At 39.0% G+C, this 17,210-nt stretch overlaps 1 protein-coding gene across 2 annotated transcripts in view; it reads left to right on the top strand.

Moving 5' to 3' along the window:
- The first annotated feature begins 12,336 nt into the window (after positions 1-12,336).
- The window catches only part of SRBD1 (S1 RNA binding domain 1), a 231,216-nt gene continuing 226,342 nt past the window's right edge, over positions 12,337-17,210 (top strand). For both annotated transcript variants that reach the window (XM_060026693.1, XM_060026692.1), the window contains exon 1: positions 12,337-12,387. In XM_060026693.1, the coding sequence (XP_059882676.1) occupies positions 12,337-12,387 (51 nt within the window). The remainder of the gene's footprint in view (positions 12,388-17,210) is intronic.

A 17,210-nucleotide genomic window follows, 5' to 3' on the forward strand; every position in this document is an offset into this window, starting at 1 on the left:
ACTTTCATCAGTCCAAAAAGAAAGAGTCAGGAATCCACAAATAGCTTAGGGTCTGGGTCTGGGTCTCCCATGAGGTCCCAGTCAAGAGTCAGTCATTTGCAGGCTTGACTGGAACAGGAGGATCTGCTTCTAAGAAGGCCCATTCACATGCTTGGCAAGTCACTGCTGGTTTTTGGCAGGAGGCCTGAGTTCCTGGGGGCTTTAGCTCCTCGCCGTGTGGAACTCTCCATAGGGCTGCTTGAGCGTCCTCGAAATATGGCAGTTTGCTTCCCCCAGAGGTAGTGATCCAAAAGAGAGAGCAAGAGGGAAGCCATAACATGTTTTATGTCCTAATATCAGAATTACACACTATTACTTCCTCCTTATTCTATAGAAGCCAGTTACAAAGCACAGCCTACACTCAAGGAGGGAAGTTTAGTTTCACCTTTTGAAGGGGGCTGCATCAAAGAGCTTGCGGACATAATCTAAAACCATCAGTGTGGTTTTCAGAACTGGCCATGATGGCCAAGATGAAGTATGATTAGTGTAGTTGGCTGTCAGGCTATCACCTTCCTTGATCTGGACTTTAATCTTTTCTTAACACAAGTATGGTGCAGTGGTCAGGTACATAGTTCCCAAAGTCAAATTAACTGGGTTCAAAGCTTGGCCCTCCCCTTCCTAGTTGGGTGACCTCGGGCAAGTCACTTAACCTCAGATTCCTTTTCTGTAAAATGAAGATAATAACAGCCACTTACAGAGTTGTTCTGATGATCCTGGAAATGCTTGGCCTAATTCTCAATATGTTCTCAGTAAGCATTAACAAAACTCAAGATGGCGTACTCTCTTAAGCAGCCATTTCAGTCTGTTGATTCAATTAAGAGCTCACAGCCAACTCAGAATTGCTGTTTTGTTTTCACCTTATTAAACTATGAAGTCTGGTCTCTCATACTGATTTTCTGTAAATAACTTTTTTTTTTTTTTTTTTTTTTTGCGGTACACGGGCCTCTCACTGTTGTGGCCTCTCCCGTTGCGGAGCACAGGCTCCGGACGCGCAGGCTCAGCGGCCATGGCTCATGGGCCCAGCTGCTCTGCGGCATGTGGGATCTTCCCAGACCAGGGCATGAACCCGTGTCCCCTGCATCGGCAGGTGGACTCTCAACCACTGCGCCACCAGGGAAGCCCCTGTAAATAACTTTTAATTAATTTTTATATTAAGATATAACTCACATGCCATAAAATTTACCATTTTCAAATGTACAACTCAGTGGTATGTAGTTTATTCACAAGATTGCATAGCTATCACCACAATCTAATTCCAGAACACTTTCATTATCCTCCAAAGAAACCTCATACCTATTAGCAGGCATTCCCCAATGCCCCCTACCACACCCCCTGCCAATCACTAATCTACTTTTTGTCTCTATGGATTTGCCTAGTCCGGACATTTCATATAAATGGAATCACATAATATGTGGCCTTTTGTGTTTGTTTTCTTTCACTGAGGATAATGTTTTTAAGGTTCATCCATATTGTAGCATGTATCAGTATTTCATTCCTTTTAGTGGCTGAATAATATTCCATTGTGTGGACATACTACCCAATCATCAATTGATAAGACAGTTGGGTTGTTTCCCTTTTCTGCTTTTGCAAATGCTGCTATGAATGTTCATGTACAAGTTTTCGTATGAACACATTTTCATTTCCCACGGGTGTATATCAAGGGGTGGAATTGCTGGGTCATATGGCAGCTCTATGTTTAACTTTTTGAGGAGCCATCAAAGTGTTTTCGACAGCATCTGCACCAATTTTTACATTTCCACCAGCAACATAATTTCTCCACATCATAAATGACTTTTTTTTTTTACAATCAAAGTAGAGGTGTTCAAGATCAACTTTATTAAATTTCCTTTTATTGATTTCAGGCACATTTTCAGTAATTTGAGGTGATTTTGAACACTGGTTTTCCCATTTTCCCAATCTTATGTTTTTATTTGATTTATTGATCAACCTGTTGCATAGAAATGTCAGCCTGATTGGAACTAGATGGGAACCTAATCCATATTTGTTCATCACTTCCATAAAGATATCATGAAAAACATCAGACATTTTGCTTACATCAAAAAACTCTTGATCTTTCAAATTTTCTACATTAGAGTGATAATATATAGTTATATGTAATATAGTTATAACCAGATTATAGTTAAAATGTAATTTACAGAAAGGAATTTAGTAATCAATAAATGAAGTCTCCTTATTTTAGATAAGGAAAAACAAAATGTGTGACTTTTCCAAGGTTACTAGGTAGCATCTGAGACATAACTTGACTCCAGTTCCATTTTTTACCTTGTTGTCCTTTGTAGTGTGTCACTCAGAGCACAAGTGAAGGGAATGTTCCCTGACTGTTGGCAGGGCAGTCGTTTAGTATGCTGGCAAAGCAAGCTTCTCTTCAGTTCCTTCCCCCTCACCATAGCCACAACCTAGCCATGGCATAACATTTCTAGTGAACCTATTCTGGTTCCTTTTAATCACCTCTTTGTTTTTCAATTAAAATAAGCATGACATTTTAACTTTTTAAGTGCTAATAAACTGTATTTTTAATAATGTATTTTAAAACTTATGAATGGGAAAATTTGCTAGTCTGTATTTCCTATAATTTTCACTTTTGTACAAATCTTTCACCACATCTTCAGTCACCTCTTCCTTCATTATTTCACAAAAATTCCCCCAAATGATTTTGTCATGTCTGTGTGTTTTAGTGCTGTGGTTTGTATTTGTTCGGGTTCAGAGGCTTTAACTCCTATAAACTATCTAGACATCATCTTACTATTCTTTTTTCTTTTATGGCAAACTTGAGCCCTTTTTTCATGATATCTATCCTACACTTTCCAATATGAATATCTTTATCCTTGGAGAAGAAACAAGCAAAATAAGGGTTATTATGGTTTTTTCTTTCAGTCATCTGCAGTTTATTCACTATCTTTTCCAAAGAGTGTCCTATTCCTTCCTTTTTCACTTTCTGTCATAGAACATACTCATTAAAGTCCTCTTTTCACAGTTCTCCCACATAAAAAAGGAGGAGGAAATACCTTATGTACTGATACGAAATAAGCTCCAGGATGTATTGTTGAGTAAAGCATGCATAATACAGAATCATAAACATAGGCTACAATCTTTTGTGTAAAATTTGAAAAAAAGAATATAAGTCATACTTCATTGATTCTAAAATGCACATATTTTCACACTTTGAATGTCTCCGAAACTAGAATTCATTGTATAATAGTGGCAAATCACAGTTTAATTGACAGTGCTTTTTTAAAAATTTCTTTTGTAGTAGTATAACATACTATAATTATAGTATATGTATAATACATACCATATAATACAACACACCATATAATATATATAGTATATGTATATTAATAATATATAAACATAATAATGGCACATCTTCCAATCAATGGGATCCTAGGTTTGCTAAAGTATATTATTTCATTTGATTGCATATGCAAAGAATTTTCTCTAGGAGAATTTGCAAGAAACTGGTAAAAAAGATCACTCAAAGGGAGGGGAACAAAGTGACTGGAAAGCAGAGGTGACGATTTCTGTTGCATTCCCTTTTGTATCCTTCACATTTTGAATCATAATTATATTAATAAATGAAACATTTGAACAATAATTCAAATTCAAAAACTGCAACTGGACATGAGTCCTCCTGATACCACTACTTCTGTGCAGATTTGTACATGGTTTTGTGATTGTTCTTAGTAATGGCTGTGCCATCACGTGCCCCAATCTCAACCCAAGTCCAGCATTGTGCCTGGCTGGGCCCTAACTCCAACTGACATTGTCCCTTTCTCCCAAGTTTTCTGTTACTTGTAAATAATCAAGCAGATTTTTATTAGTTAAAATTAAGTTCACTATAGCTGTTCGCCTCATTGCTTCCTTCACATTTCTACTGATGAAATTGTTCTATAAGGCAAAGCATAAATATATCAGATGCTCTTCTTTTATAAGACATGACTTTCAGCAGAATCATCTAGCAGTATCTAGGGAGGGTGGGGTGAGAAACGTCTTGAAAAGTAAAAAAAAAAAAAAAAAAAAAAAAAAAACAGTTTAATTGGCACCAAAGCACTTGGCAACCATTGGGTTACCATGATAGCTCATACATAGTGTTTGCTAAATAAACCAGGAGGCAGCTGCAGTGCATGACTCTAAGATGCTGGCAGTTATGTGTGTCACTAAAACAGCATTGCTGATTCATTTCTGCTGATGATGATATTTAGAAATGGAAGTAGCCACTTCCCAGACCACTCTGAATGTTTTATACACACAAAAGTAGTATTAAATCTCAAGTAAGCAAAATCAATCCTAGCAATTCCAGATGGCAAAGAATAGTTACCAAGTAGGGCCAAGCTGAGATCTCAGGCCTATTCCAAAAAGAACTCAAAAAGTTCAATACAGAATAGAGGCAGAATTTTCAGGGCCAGAGCTTTCAAGTTTGACATAGATAGGATCCAACCAGTGCTGGTTGGGTGTGGATAACAACAGGTTCCAGGGTGATTACCATCAATTCTTGTTGGCATTTATGGTTCCCTCTCATCAACAGGCAGGTTTGAGGTAAAGAAAGCTTAAAGGCCCAGCAGTAAAATGAACAATTTTCAGGGATTTGTGTGCTGGGGTACAGAAACAATACTTCCTAGAATTAGGACAGACTTACTTTTACATAAATTTACTTTTTAATAAGGTTGATTATTTAACATGCAACTGACATAAAACAGTTCCTTCTGATGAGAACTCAAGATCTACTCTATTAGTAACTTTCAAATATACAATATAATATTGTTTACTACAGTCATTATGCTGTACATTACATTCCTAGAACTTATTTGTCTTATAACTGGACGTTTTTGCTATATTATGAAATAGTTGGGACATTATTTTCAATATATCTTTGAATATGCACTCTTACTTGACCAGACTCAGTCTCTCTGGAATCCAGTTCATCCAGTTTATTTACCAGGAGGTTATTTAAAATATTTACATATTTACATATTTACATTAAAATATTTACAGCATGAAAAAAATATTTCAGGGTAATGTGCTATACAGCAATAGATAAATAATATATAAGGGTTTAGTTGAAGTAGGTATAAAACTATTTTGCATAAAACTACTCTTTTAGTTCGTGATACATTTATTTAATAGTGCTCTGTAATTTGGGGTGAGTTTGGGTGAATGCTCTAAGCTTCAGTTTTATCACCTTAAAATGGGGATAAATATATCATCTATCTGCCTCAAAAACTATTTTAAAAACAAAACAAAAAAGTATATAATTACCATAATTATCTTACAAATATTAAGCAATCTGTAAGTATAAGTTATTTTCAGTTAATAAACTATACCATCATAGTCAGTGTGGCTAGCAGAACTATCTGGTCTACCTTTTGGAAGGTGGCGTTTAAGGTTAAGCACCATAAAACACTGTAGAAACCCTACGGCTACAGCTCAGTCCTCTAAGCTTTCTAAATCAAGTACATGGTAAGAATTAGGCCAGTTTTTCCAGTAATGTATAAACACCCCATCAGAATCATCCAGTGTACTGAGATACATGTAGATGCCATGGTAAACTCATTCAGTTGGGATTTTGGGTGCTAGGGGCTGGAAATTAGCATTTAAAAAGAAGTTCTGCTGGTGATTCTTATGTGCATTAAAATTTGAGAAGTACTAGCTAATGATTTCTAGAAACAGGCCTGAAAGTTATAGGAATTATAGATCTGGGTCTCCTAACTAACAAAAGCTCATGGCAGGGACTTCCCTGGTGGCGCAGTGGTTAAGAATCCGTGTGCCAATGCAGGGGACACGGGTTCGAGCCCTGGTCCGGAAAGATCCCACATGCTGCAGAGCAACTAAGCCTGTGTGCCACAACTACGGAGCCTGCGCTCTAGAGCCTGAGAGCCACAACTACTGAGCCTGCGAGCCACAACTACTGAAGGCCACGTGCCTAGAGCCTGTGCTCCACAACAAAAGAAGCCACTGCAATGAGAAGCCTGTGCATTGCAATGAAGAGTAGCCCCAGCTAGCCGCAACTAGAGAAAGCATGCGTGCAGCAATGAAGATAAACACAGCCATAAATAAATAAATAAATAAATGTTTTTAAAAAAAGCTCATGGCAGAAAGTTATGAAAGGCCCTTATATATGCCACACCTACTTCTGCTAAACTCTCTTTCAGAAACCAACAGGAGTTTCTTGGTAAACTCTTTGGATTTTCTTATACTCAGGTCATGGTCCAGTCTAAACAAAATACCCACTTCTGTATGAACATTATGGTTTAGCTAACTTTCCACATAATTTGCTAAAAGCTTGTGCATGCCACTTTCTCAATTTTAAAGCATTCCTTTAGGGTGACAAATGCTGAGGGTATTTTAAGCTCATACTTTTATCATCCTTCACTGTGAAGTTAGGCCATTTTTCTACAAAGAATGTTTTCTGTCTGTGGTAATGGTCGTTTCAGGAAAATTCATGCATGTAAAAAGGTTGGTGGTTTTGATACCATCTGTTAGCTAGCCTCTTGAAGGACACTTGGCTGTGGTAGAGCTTTCTTCATAGTCAGAGGAGGAATCATTTTTCTGTGTGCTATTATGATGGCAGTTGCCTGTAATAACTCAAAACTCTTAAAGCCAAGTGTCATATTTAATAAAGAACTAGTATCCACAACATATAAAGAACTCTCATAATTCAACAATCAAAAAATCCAACTAAAAAATGTCAAAATATTTGAACAGACACTTCATCAAAGAGGATACGTGAGTGGCAAATAACTAAACATTAGTCATTAAGGAAATGCAAATTAAAATTATAATCAGATACTCCTACACACCTATTAAATGGCAAAAATCAAACAAACAGACAAATAGACAAACCTGACAATATCAAGTCCCTGTGAGGATGAGCATTTGGAACTCTCATGCATTGCTGGTGGGAATGCAAAATGCTACAGCCACTTTTGAAAACAATTTAGTAGTTTCTTATAAAACTAAACACTCACCATGTGACTCAGCAATCCTGTTCCTAGGTATTTATTTACCAAGAGAAATGAAAACACACGTCCACACAAAAACTTGTCCGTGAGTTTTCATAGAAGCATTGTTAACAAGAGCCAAAAAGTGGAAAGAAAACACCTAGATGTCCATCAGTTGCGGAATGGCTAAACAAACATTCACACAATGGAATGCTAACTGGCAATAGAAAGAAACAAACTACTGAAACATGCAACAACATTGGATTCATCTAAAATGCCTTCTACTAAGTGGAAAAAAAAAAAAGACTCAAATGGCTACATAGTGTGTGATTTTGTTTACATGATAATCTGGAAAAGATGGAATTATTGGGACGGAGAACAATGAATGGTTGCCAGGGGGCTGGCATAGGGGAGGAGGTTGACTACACAGGGGCATTTTTTTTTTCCTTAGGTGATGGAAATGTTTTATATTTTGATTGTGGTTGTGTTCCATGCCTGTATGTGTTTGTCAGAATAAAAAAGTTGAGTTTTACTCTATGTAAATTATACTCAATAAACTTGACTTAAAAACATGAGTACACACAAACTTGGACATAGACTGATTTGACACGTGATGCTTTTCTAAATTTGAATTCCAGCTAGTGTGTGAAGCTCCTAGTATTAAAACGCTGACTATAGGGTTCTGGATGAGTGTTTCAAACAAGCACCTTGCAGATAGTTCCAGTTTATTAAGCTGGAAGACGGGACTCAAGGTACTGCAAACAAACTACTAGTTCTGATGTATAGAGTCTTCAGACATGGTTCCCTGTGGTGATGAACAAAATAAATCTGGTCCCACTATACTGCCTTCCATTCCTTCCCTGCAACTCAACCAGCCATGCCATCATTAGGATCTCCTAATGAGCTCTCTGGGGTGTCTATGCCTGGATCTCAGGCCATTCAATGGATATTGTAGGCCTTTGAAGTGGTCCCTGGACACTTACTTGAGGATGAGACACTCACCAGGAGAAAATTTTGCAATATGTCTGCTCATGAGTGCAACTGATTGAGTGCCAGTGATTGAGCCAGTGACTTCGCCAGGCAGATGATAAGTGGAACAGTGGGCCATGCAATAGATACAGTGGTTTGTCGATGATTCAGACTTTTTCCCCCTTAACATTGCTTTTAATTACATTCATTACAAAAATCCTTTGAGGATTTGTAAAAGATTAAGTGGACAAAACACTGAAAATTTCAGTTTTCAGCGAAAGATTAAAATTATATTCTAGCTTGATATGTAAATCCCACAATTTTACTTCACGTAAGATAAATTTAAATGTGTATAATCCTTTTGAATGATGCATGAATATCCATTTCCTTGAAAAATCTGTACAATTAATTTCCTCACGCTTAACTGATGCCTTCTCAAGATCCATTCAATATTTTTTCAAAACTCAGGATTTTAATCCCTTGAATCTTTTTTCTTTTACACAAAAGACTGACAAACTCACTCTGGGTTAGAGCATTGTCTTCAGTACTAGACTAGCACTCCGGAATTATGCTGCTGTTCCTAGCCAGAATGAAAGAGCAACAGGGAAGTCTAAGTTTGGGAACTCGTCTACCAGCCCAGTCCACCTCACTTCACAAGAAACCCCTTTCTCATTTGGGAAACAGAGGCAGTCCCCTCTCTGCTTCCCAGTGTCTTAGATTTTGCAGAAAATCCTCCATATTCCTGGCTGAGTTACTGAGGGAAGCTCATTGAAGCCAATGAGTTGTAGTGTTTAGGAATGAGAGCTTCTGATAGTGGGAAAGTGGATGGGCAGGAGGTAACACACACATTTATGAAATAGGGCTCAGTTTCAATTTGTACATCCTCTAATCTGAAACAGACTTTTTTGCCTTTGCTAAGTGATTGACTCTTAAGTGACAAAATGTTTGAATTTCCAAAAGTACACTTGATTTTTAAAATGGTAACCCCCCCCTTCTGTGTGGCAGGAGCTTTAGATTACTTTTCTAGTACAAGGAAGGATTTTTCTTTACTCCAGGCACATTCTTGGGTCCAAGAGCTAGTCTACTATTTTATTGGGTACGTATTATTTGTAACGTATTATTAGACACTGTGTGGGTGGAAGGAGAAATTGGAGACGGGGAGACTAAAATGATTAAGACTTAGTTCCAGGACTTAGATCCAAATATCTTACAATTTAGTGGGTGAAACAGTTGCATCTATATTAAAAATTTTTGTTCTCATGGAACGTAAATTAGTTTGAAGTCAATAGGGAAAATGGCCTTGCTATGTTTTAAGTGGGTGGATAGTACTTTATTTAGTACATTTAGAGATTCAATGGTTCTTGAGCATCTCAAGGATTTTGAGTCTTACACTGGCCACCATCATGGAGAAAGAAAAGAACTTGCTTCAAGTTGGTGGTAGTATATGGATGTCTTTAAGAGTTCTAGATTTGGAGTAAGGCAGATCACTGGGTTTGAATCCCAGATCTGCAATTTAATAGTTGATGTGACTTTGGAAGAGTTATTTAACTTATCTATACCTTGGCCTTCTCATTTCATAAAAAGAGGATAATAGCAACATCTCACTGAGCTGATATGAGTTAAATACACAAATACACGTAAAAACATTAATTTAGCACCTGGCACGTCGTAGATGAGGAATGACTGTAAGTTATTACTATTATTATTACAGTAATACATACCAATGAATAGCATACAAAGGGCTATTTGCTTTGGAGCAATAAAATAAATAACCTCCAAGAAAATCCAAAACATGTTTTCATTACTCCCAAACTCTACTGCATTAGTCTCAGGCTGGTGTTCAGATTATTCCAGGCTGTAAGTCTAAACCCATGAATTTCTCAGAATTCAGCACTTAAGATCCAAAGGTAAACAAGAGACTGGGCAAGGTTCTAGAGAGAAAAGACAGTTTTTGCCCTGGAGTCTGGTTTATACCTAGTGATTACAAATTTCCCTTGACATATTTTAGTGGGAGTAGCTTTCTTGCAAAATTCTAAGGGAAATATGTTCTGGACAACCTTACTTGCCTTTGGAGTAGGTCACTACCTACATTAATTTTGGAAGATACTGCCCTAGCTTTTATTTTCCCCAGGTGTCTGATGTCTAAAACCTCACCAGGTTATTTACTTTAGCTTACTAATCTTTTTTCTTCCCCAGTTGAAAGACAATTCTCCCTGGTAGAGGAGAGGGGAATCAAGGTCCAACACTACGCTGGCCAGGCCCTACTCTTGTTCTCACTGGTAATGTGGCTACTCCCATGTACAACCTAGTCCTTGAATCTAGACTGTCTTGTCTGAGTCTCTGTCTCTTGTGGCTGTATCTAGTCCCCAGTCTTATTTGAAAATTCCTTCAGGACAGGAATTTTGTCAAAAGATTTTGTAGAATATTGGTTAAACTTTACCCACCTGTACCTTAAACCTACGTAGCACACTTCGACATCAAAAGTAGGTGAATGATAAATTGTAAATTGTTGTTGTTGATTATTATGACCTGGTTTCACTTCCCCATATCCTGAACTATAATGTGTTCTCTAGAATTCCTTCAGAACTAGAAATTGTGGAGCAGACTGATTGCAGCAGAGTTGCAGATCTACTGCAACCATTGCAAAACGCAACATAAGGCTGCAAATTAAGAAAGAAAAAACAAATCCCTAATCAATCTCAGAAATGGATCCTTATCACCAAGGATCTTAGATATAGACAAAGAGACCTTACTAAGGTTAAGGGGTCCTGTTTTCCTCCCCATTGCAAAAATTAGCCAATAAAATTTATGTTCATTGTGGGTGAATCTGTAGCACCCAAAGGGCCATTTCAATAGCTTGCTCAGCTCTTCAGCACTTAAGAGTTCCTGGAAATGATTCAGTAGCATGGAAAGCTGCTCTTTAGAGTCTTCTAAAACGAATCCATGGGGTTTTGATTTGCTAAATTCTAATCTAGACTAACAGCAGCCTTATTTCCCTAATTTTACAATCTAATTTCTTTGGCGCTTAGAGTTTAATGTACTTTGTAAAAAACACAACACCAAAAAACAAGTCATTTTTCATTTCTAATGACAACTGATTTTGAGAAAATATATTAAAGGGAAAGTGAAAGAAGAATTGTTTGGGAGACCTTTATAATAGCTTTTAAGTTCCGTTAGTGAAAAAAAGTGGGGCTTTGAGTATGGAAGTGGGGTTGAGATACTTGGCCTCATCAAGATAATAAGTAGGGGCTATTTTTGTTTTCTGGGAAGGGAAATGGAACTGCTGGATATGGAGGATAGCTCACCTAGGTTACTAGGTTATCAGGACTTAAGACACAGCACTTTTCAAGAATCTAAAAATGAAATGGATTTTTCCATTCTTGCCCCAAAAGGTTAGGTAACTGGGACCTGCATTTGCCTCAAGTAAATTAATTCAGTGAATATTCACCACTAATATGTGCGGGGTACCTTATCAGGTAAGGAGTGAGATGGAGGGGTAGGCCGTGGAAATAAATCCAAAGACATAAAGTATTTGCCCAGAGCACGAGTAAGTTCCTGAGAAAACCGGGTTTCCCAGTCAGTGTGTTTGGCAGTGTACCAAGCTGCCTGAGATTCCTTTTTTTTTTTCTTTTGTCCTACCTGGTCACGTGGAGATCTTTCTTGTGATTTGGAGTGTTTGAGCTGTTTTGCCAGCGTTCAGCAGGTATTCTGTGAGAATTGTTTCAGATGCAGATGTATTTTTGATGTACCCGTGAGAGGAGGTGATCTCCCCTGTCCTTCTATTCCGGCATCTTGATGGAAGCCTCCCCCAAGCTGCCTGAGAGACCAACGTAAGACAGTAATGACTCTAGGGCTAAACTCTCCCATAAACCTCAGGGGCTGCGTGAGGGCTTAACAGAAGAGGCAAAACTGGGATAGTTCCATAAGCCTCGAGCAAACCTTTACCTCAGGGTTTAGGAAACACCCTTAGGGAAGTTAATTACTGACATTTAAGATTGACGTTAGAATAAAGCTTGATTGTTTTTCGTTTTTCCACATTTGCAAATTACAAATAATGCAATAAACAGAAACATTCTTGATTAAACTTAAAAGAGAAGAAAATACAAGCAAAGCGGATTAACAGAAGATAAAGAAATAAAACTGGGAAGCCGTCGACCTTTTCAAGAACCTCACGACCCCCTCCGCCGGATGTGGGTAAATGGAGCTCCGCCCCCAGCCGACGGGCGGGTCCCACGGGATCCTCGCTCTAGTTCCGCCTCCGCTTGGCTCGGCTCCACCCCTCTCCGGGAGCTGCGCGCCTATGCAGCGAGTCAGGGAAAAACCAGGCGGGACTTCCGGCGTTTGAAAAACTTCCGGCGGGAACCGGAAGATGTGGTCGCACACACAGAATCCCGGGCCTTCTGACACGCCGGGCGGGAAGGTGAGCTGAGCGTCCGCCTTGGCGGTCTTCCTGCGGGCTCGCGGGAGCCCGGCGTCCGGGCTCCGGTATTTTTGGGGCCATTAAGAAAGTTCTGAGCGCTCATTTGGGAAATAACATCCCTTTTTAAAGTGAGAAGTTTCATTACAGTTTACTGTCTGCAGTCTGTATCTCATACCGTACCCTCGAAAACCCCTCCTACCTGCCGCGTGTCACCTGGCGCGTCTTCTCAGACAAGCTCTTAGCGCAAAGGGGCAGACGTGGGAAAGCCCGGGCAGACCTAGATTGTTTTCAAACCTCAAATCGGAGATGGGGGAGGAAGCGCCCTTTTCACTATCAGATCATGGCCCTGGCAGAATCAGCTGCATCCTCAGTAGTGTGCCTGGCGCGTAGGAGGTACTGAATAACTGTAGAGGAAAGGAACGAATGGGAACACTCCAGGCACCTCTTCTCGAGCCTCCCATTCGCCAGCATGTCATAAATATAATGTATGTGCAATGGGAAACGAGCCTAGGCTTTGTGTTTGGGGCTCTGGGTTCTGGTCCTTATGCCACATAGATCTTCCCTTTGAGTAAACCATATCACTTCACTGGATCTCAGGCTTCTTATTCATAAAAGAGAATAGCAGGACTGTCTGATTTCTGAGGCTCTTTCCAGCTCTAGTATTTTATTTTTATTACTAAGTTAGGGATCTGTGCTGACATTCCAAGGACTTTTGTTGGTACACAGGGAAACTTCTTTAGGTGCCTCTTAAAAAGTTGTTCCCCCTGTTTTCCTTTAAGTTATCTAATTGTTGTTTTTACAATTTTAATGTAATATTTGTGTGTGTGCAGGTCTTTCCAGCCTCTCCTCCGCTTTTCACTTGCCCTGGCTTGGTGCCTCCTCTCAGTAACATCATAGCAACCTCCAAGTTATTGATTCTGAGTCAGCTTTCGTACCCACAGAGATAAGAGAGCTTGGAGGAGTGAAAATCTCAAGCCACTAACAATAGGGATGTTCTCTTGTACCATCACTTTTTCAAGAAAGCAATGAGTGCCATGTGTGATGTTGCCTAATAGTGCTGGGGAAAAAAATGTATATTCCTGTGTAGAGACTATTTATATATATATATTCTTATGTTCATTTGAAAATAGTTATAGAGCAGCTATTAAGTGCCAGGCTCCATGTGATACAGAAGTGAAAAAGACAAATGTGGTTTCTTCAAACTTTGTGGTGCTTACCGCCATGAAGTAAACGTGGGGAATGCAGACAATAAACAAGGATAATTATAGATTATGTTACATAGTACTGTATAAAGGAAATAAATAGTGTCCTATAATAATACTTTATCTGAGAAATGCATGTTAGGCCTAAAATATTGAGATCTAAGCGCTGAGAAGGAGCCAGCCTATTGATGAGCAGGGGGAATAGTGCTCCCGGCAGAGGGAACCTGGGGTGGGGAAGGATCACGCTTGTTACACGGACTGAAAGAATGTTGTGACTATGGCTGAGGAGCTACAGGGAGTGGTAAATGTGGTTAGAAAGGTAGGCAGTGGTCACTTCTTCAAGGCGTTCTAGAAGGCTGTGGTAAAAAATATGATTTGACTCTTAAATGGAGGATGGAATAGGAAGTCATTGAATGGTTTTAAAGCATTTTCTAAATGTTAGATTGAATGGGTTTGTGGAGGATGAGTTTTAGGAGCAGGAGTGGAAGCAGGGAGGCCAGTTAAGAGGCTATTACAGTAGTCTAGGTGAGAAGCGTTTGGGACTGAAGCCTCACTGGAGATCATCAAGATTTAAGATACATTTTGGAGGCAGAATTTATGTGACTTACTTACAGACTGGATGTGGGAGATGAAAGAAATAACAGATTTGCAAGGTTTTGGTTTAGCAAGTGAAACTTTAGAGGATGATGGTTATGTTCAGTATCTTGATGGTGGAGATAAGTATACATATGTCAAAACTTATCAAATCTGTACACTTTAAACACAAATAATTTATTGTATGTCAGTTATAGCTCAATGAAACTGTTAAAATTTTAACAACGTTCTAACTTAGCAAAGAACCATTCATCTTAGGTGGATGGTGGTGCCATGTACAAAGATGGGAAAGACTGAGATCCGAATGGGTTTTAGGACAAGGAATAGTTTATCAGGAGTTCCATTGTGGATATGTTAAATTTGGGATAACTGTGAAACATCTAGATAGTTTCATAGGCAGGCAGTTTATTATGTAAATCTGAATCTCAGAGGTAAGATTTGTGATGGAGGTATTAGGTTTGTTAGTATGTAGGTGATACAAGTATTTAAAACCATGCAAATGGATTAAATTTTGGTTAATCTACAAATCCTATGATAGGAAATAAGAGAACATGGGAGGATTGGAGATGGACACTTCCCAGAACATTGGTGGTAAAACTGGAGTATGGATACCCCTGGGAGTATACATACCCCTGGGAGTATACCTAGATAGGTACACAGTTTTTAAGAAAAAAATTTCTAAGTCCTTACCTTCTGTATATACTCTTTCTAAAACTGATTTGCCAGAAATAGGCCTATGTGTTCATGCATATTCTCCTTTCCCACCTCCTTTTTCAAATTCATATTGTTTTTGCTACTTGTCAAAAGACAAGTTCACCTCTTAATGGCAGCATTGCCTCCAGAGTGCCTGATAAAGGAGCATTTGGAAATATTTGTTTTAGGAAAGTCTTCTCCAGTGGTTAATTACAATTTTATGAGCTTCCCAAGGATTTGTCTACCCCTATTTATAACACATTTCTGTTCAAGCTGAAGTGTGGAGTTAGAATTGGTGCATGGTGGTCTGAGTGGGAAAGTTCTGAATTCAGGTGTAATGTAGAAGGGGGTGATGGGAGTGGATGATCTGGTTGGGCTGTTTGTCGAGGAGCTTAGCACCTTCAGCTTTTTATTCTTGGGCTGGTCAGATTCTCCAAAGAATCTTCCCATGCTCCTCCCTGGAGGGTAGGAGGCTTTTTTAGGAGCATAGTGGGGGAAGGGGGCCGGGAATCTCAGTTTAACATTCAGCCTGTATGGTTCCCATGTCCACAACTGTACTTCATGTCCTCTAGTCTAGAGACTTATTTTACCTTCTCCAGAGAATAAACCTCCAGACTTTTTCCTGGGGCAGTTGTTAATAGCACGAAGTGGAGTAGGGCATCTAGAGATATTCCTTTGCTTCAGACAGCTTACACCCAGCCCTGACTCCCTTTACCCTTAGTTCCAAGGTATCAGATACCATGTCCTGTGATTTTTTTTTTTTTTTTGAGGATACTGCAGAGTAAATTGGTTTGGTTCTGAAATGCTCCCACTGCTGACTTGGGGTTTTAATTTTTATATAGTAAAATTTGCTAATCTTTTTGGCTTTTGGAATTTCGAGTCATGCCTAGGAAAACCTTAATTCTCCCACCTCCACTCAGAATTATCAAAACAGTCTTCTTTGCCTTTTGTAGTACTGTACTTTTATTTGGTACATTTAAATCATTAGTCAGTGTGGAATATATTTTAGTTCATGGTGTGGCAGCAAGAATTAAACACTTCTTTTCCTCCAGAGGGATAGCTGTTTGTCTTAATACTACTTATTCAATAATTCATTTCTGGACTTCCCTGGTGGCACAGTGGTTCAGAATCAACTGCCAACGCAGGGGACACCGGTTTGATCCCTGGTCCGGGAAGATCCCACATGCCCTGGAGCAACTAAGCCTGTGCACCACAACCACTGAGCCTGCGCTCTAGAGCCCGCAAGCCACAACTACTGAAGCCTGTGCGCCTAGAGCCTGTGCTCTGCAACAAGAGAAGCCATTGCGATGAGAAACATGCGCACCACGACAAGAAGACCCCGCGCCACAACAAGAAGCCCGTGCACCGCAACGAAGAGTAGCCCCCACTCGCCGCAACTAGAGAAAGCCTGCGCGCAGGAACAGAGACCCAGCGCAACCAAAAATAAATGAATAAATAAAATTGATTGAAATGCCACTCCATCATACACTGACTTACTCTTTCTGTTTTTGTTTTATTGTGGTAAAATACGTACAACACAGAAATCACAAATTATCCATTCCTTTATGATCAGTATCTAGGAGCACTTATTTGAGGAATGATGACCTTGATAAACATAAAATTCAGAAAAGGCGGTGAAGGAAAAGATGGAAGAATATCCTGTCTACTTCTTTTGTTGTCCTGGTTCCCTCTGGGCACTCTCCTGTCCAGTAGTTCTGCACCCACTGGACTGAGTTGAGCTATAGCTGCCAGGGAGACATGTTCCCTTTTGTGACAACCACTTTGGTATTTCTGTGAGGTGTTTGTTCCTTCTCCAAGTGGAAGTTAGAACGGAGGCATTGTAACATATGACAGGTTTAGGAACTTGTTTAAAGGTTTACAAGCATGTCAGAGTCTAATGTAGTTTTTATGGTTTGACATACAGTCTTTAGGTAATAAAATTTATCAGCTAAAGTAAATTTGTTTACTTCCTGTATTGTATGATGTCTCTGGTTATTTGAGTCCTTTTTTTTGTTGTTTTTTTTAGAGCTGGGCCTTTGAATTTGGGGAATGTTTTCTAGTGGCATTTGTGATTAATTATTTTACTTAAAAATTGTGAGCTTTTATTATAAGGGACTAGATTATCTTGTTTTAGGAATAGCCTGGCTGCTTATTCAGTCAGTCAGCATTGCTTATTTGACTGCCAACTTTGTAGATGGGCCTCTACTTATACTGTAGAAGATAAAGAAGAAGGAAGGTATTTCTTGTCTTTGAGATAGAGTTTAATAAAGGACTTTATAATTTGCTGTCTGATAAATTATCAAATAATACTTGCAGTATATGCAAGCATATAAT

The sequence above is a fragment of the Delphinus delphis genome, chromosome 12, assembly GCF_949987515.2.
Source record: "Delphinus delphis chromosome 12, mDelDel1.2, whole genome shotgun sequence".
NCBI classification, from domain to species: Eukaryota; Metazoa; Chordata; class Mammalia; order Artiodactyla; family Delphinidae; genus Delphinus; species Delphinus delphis.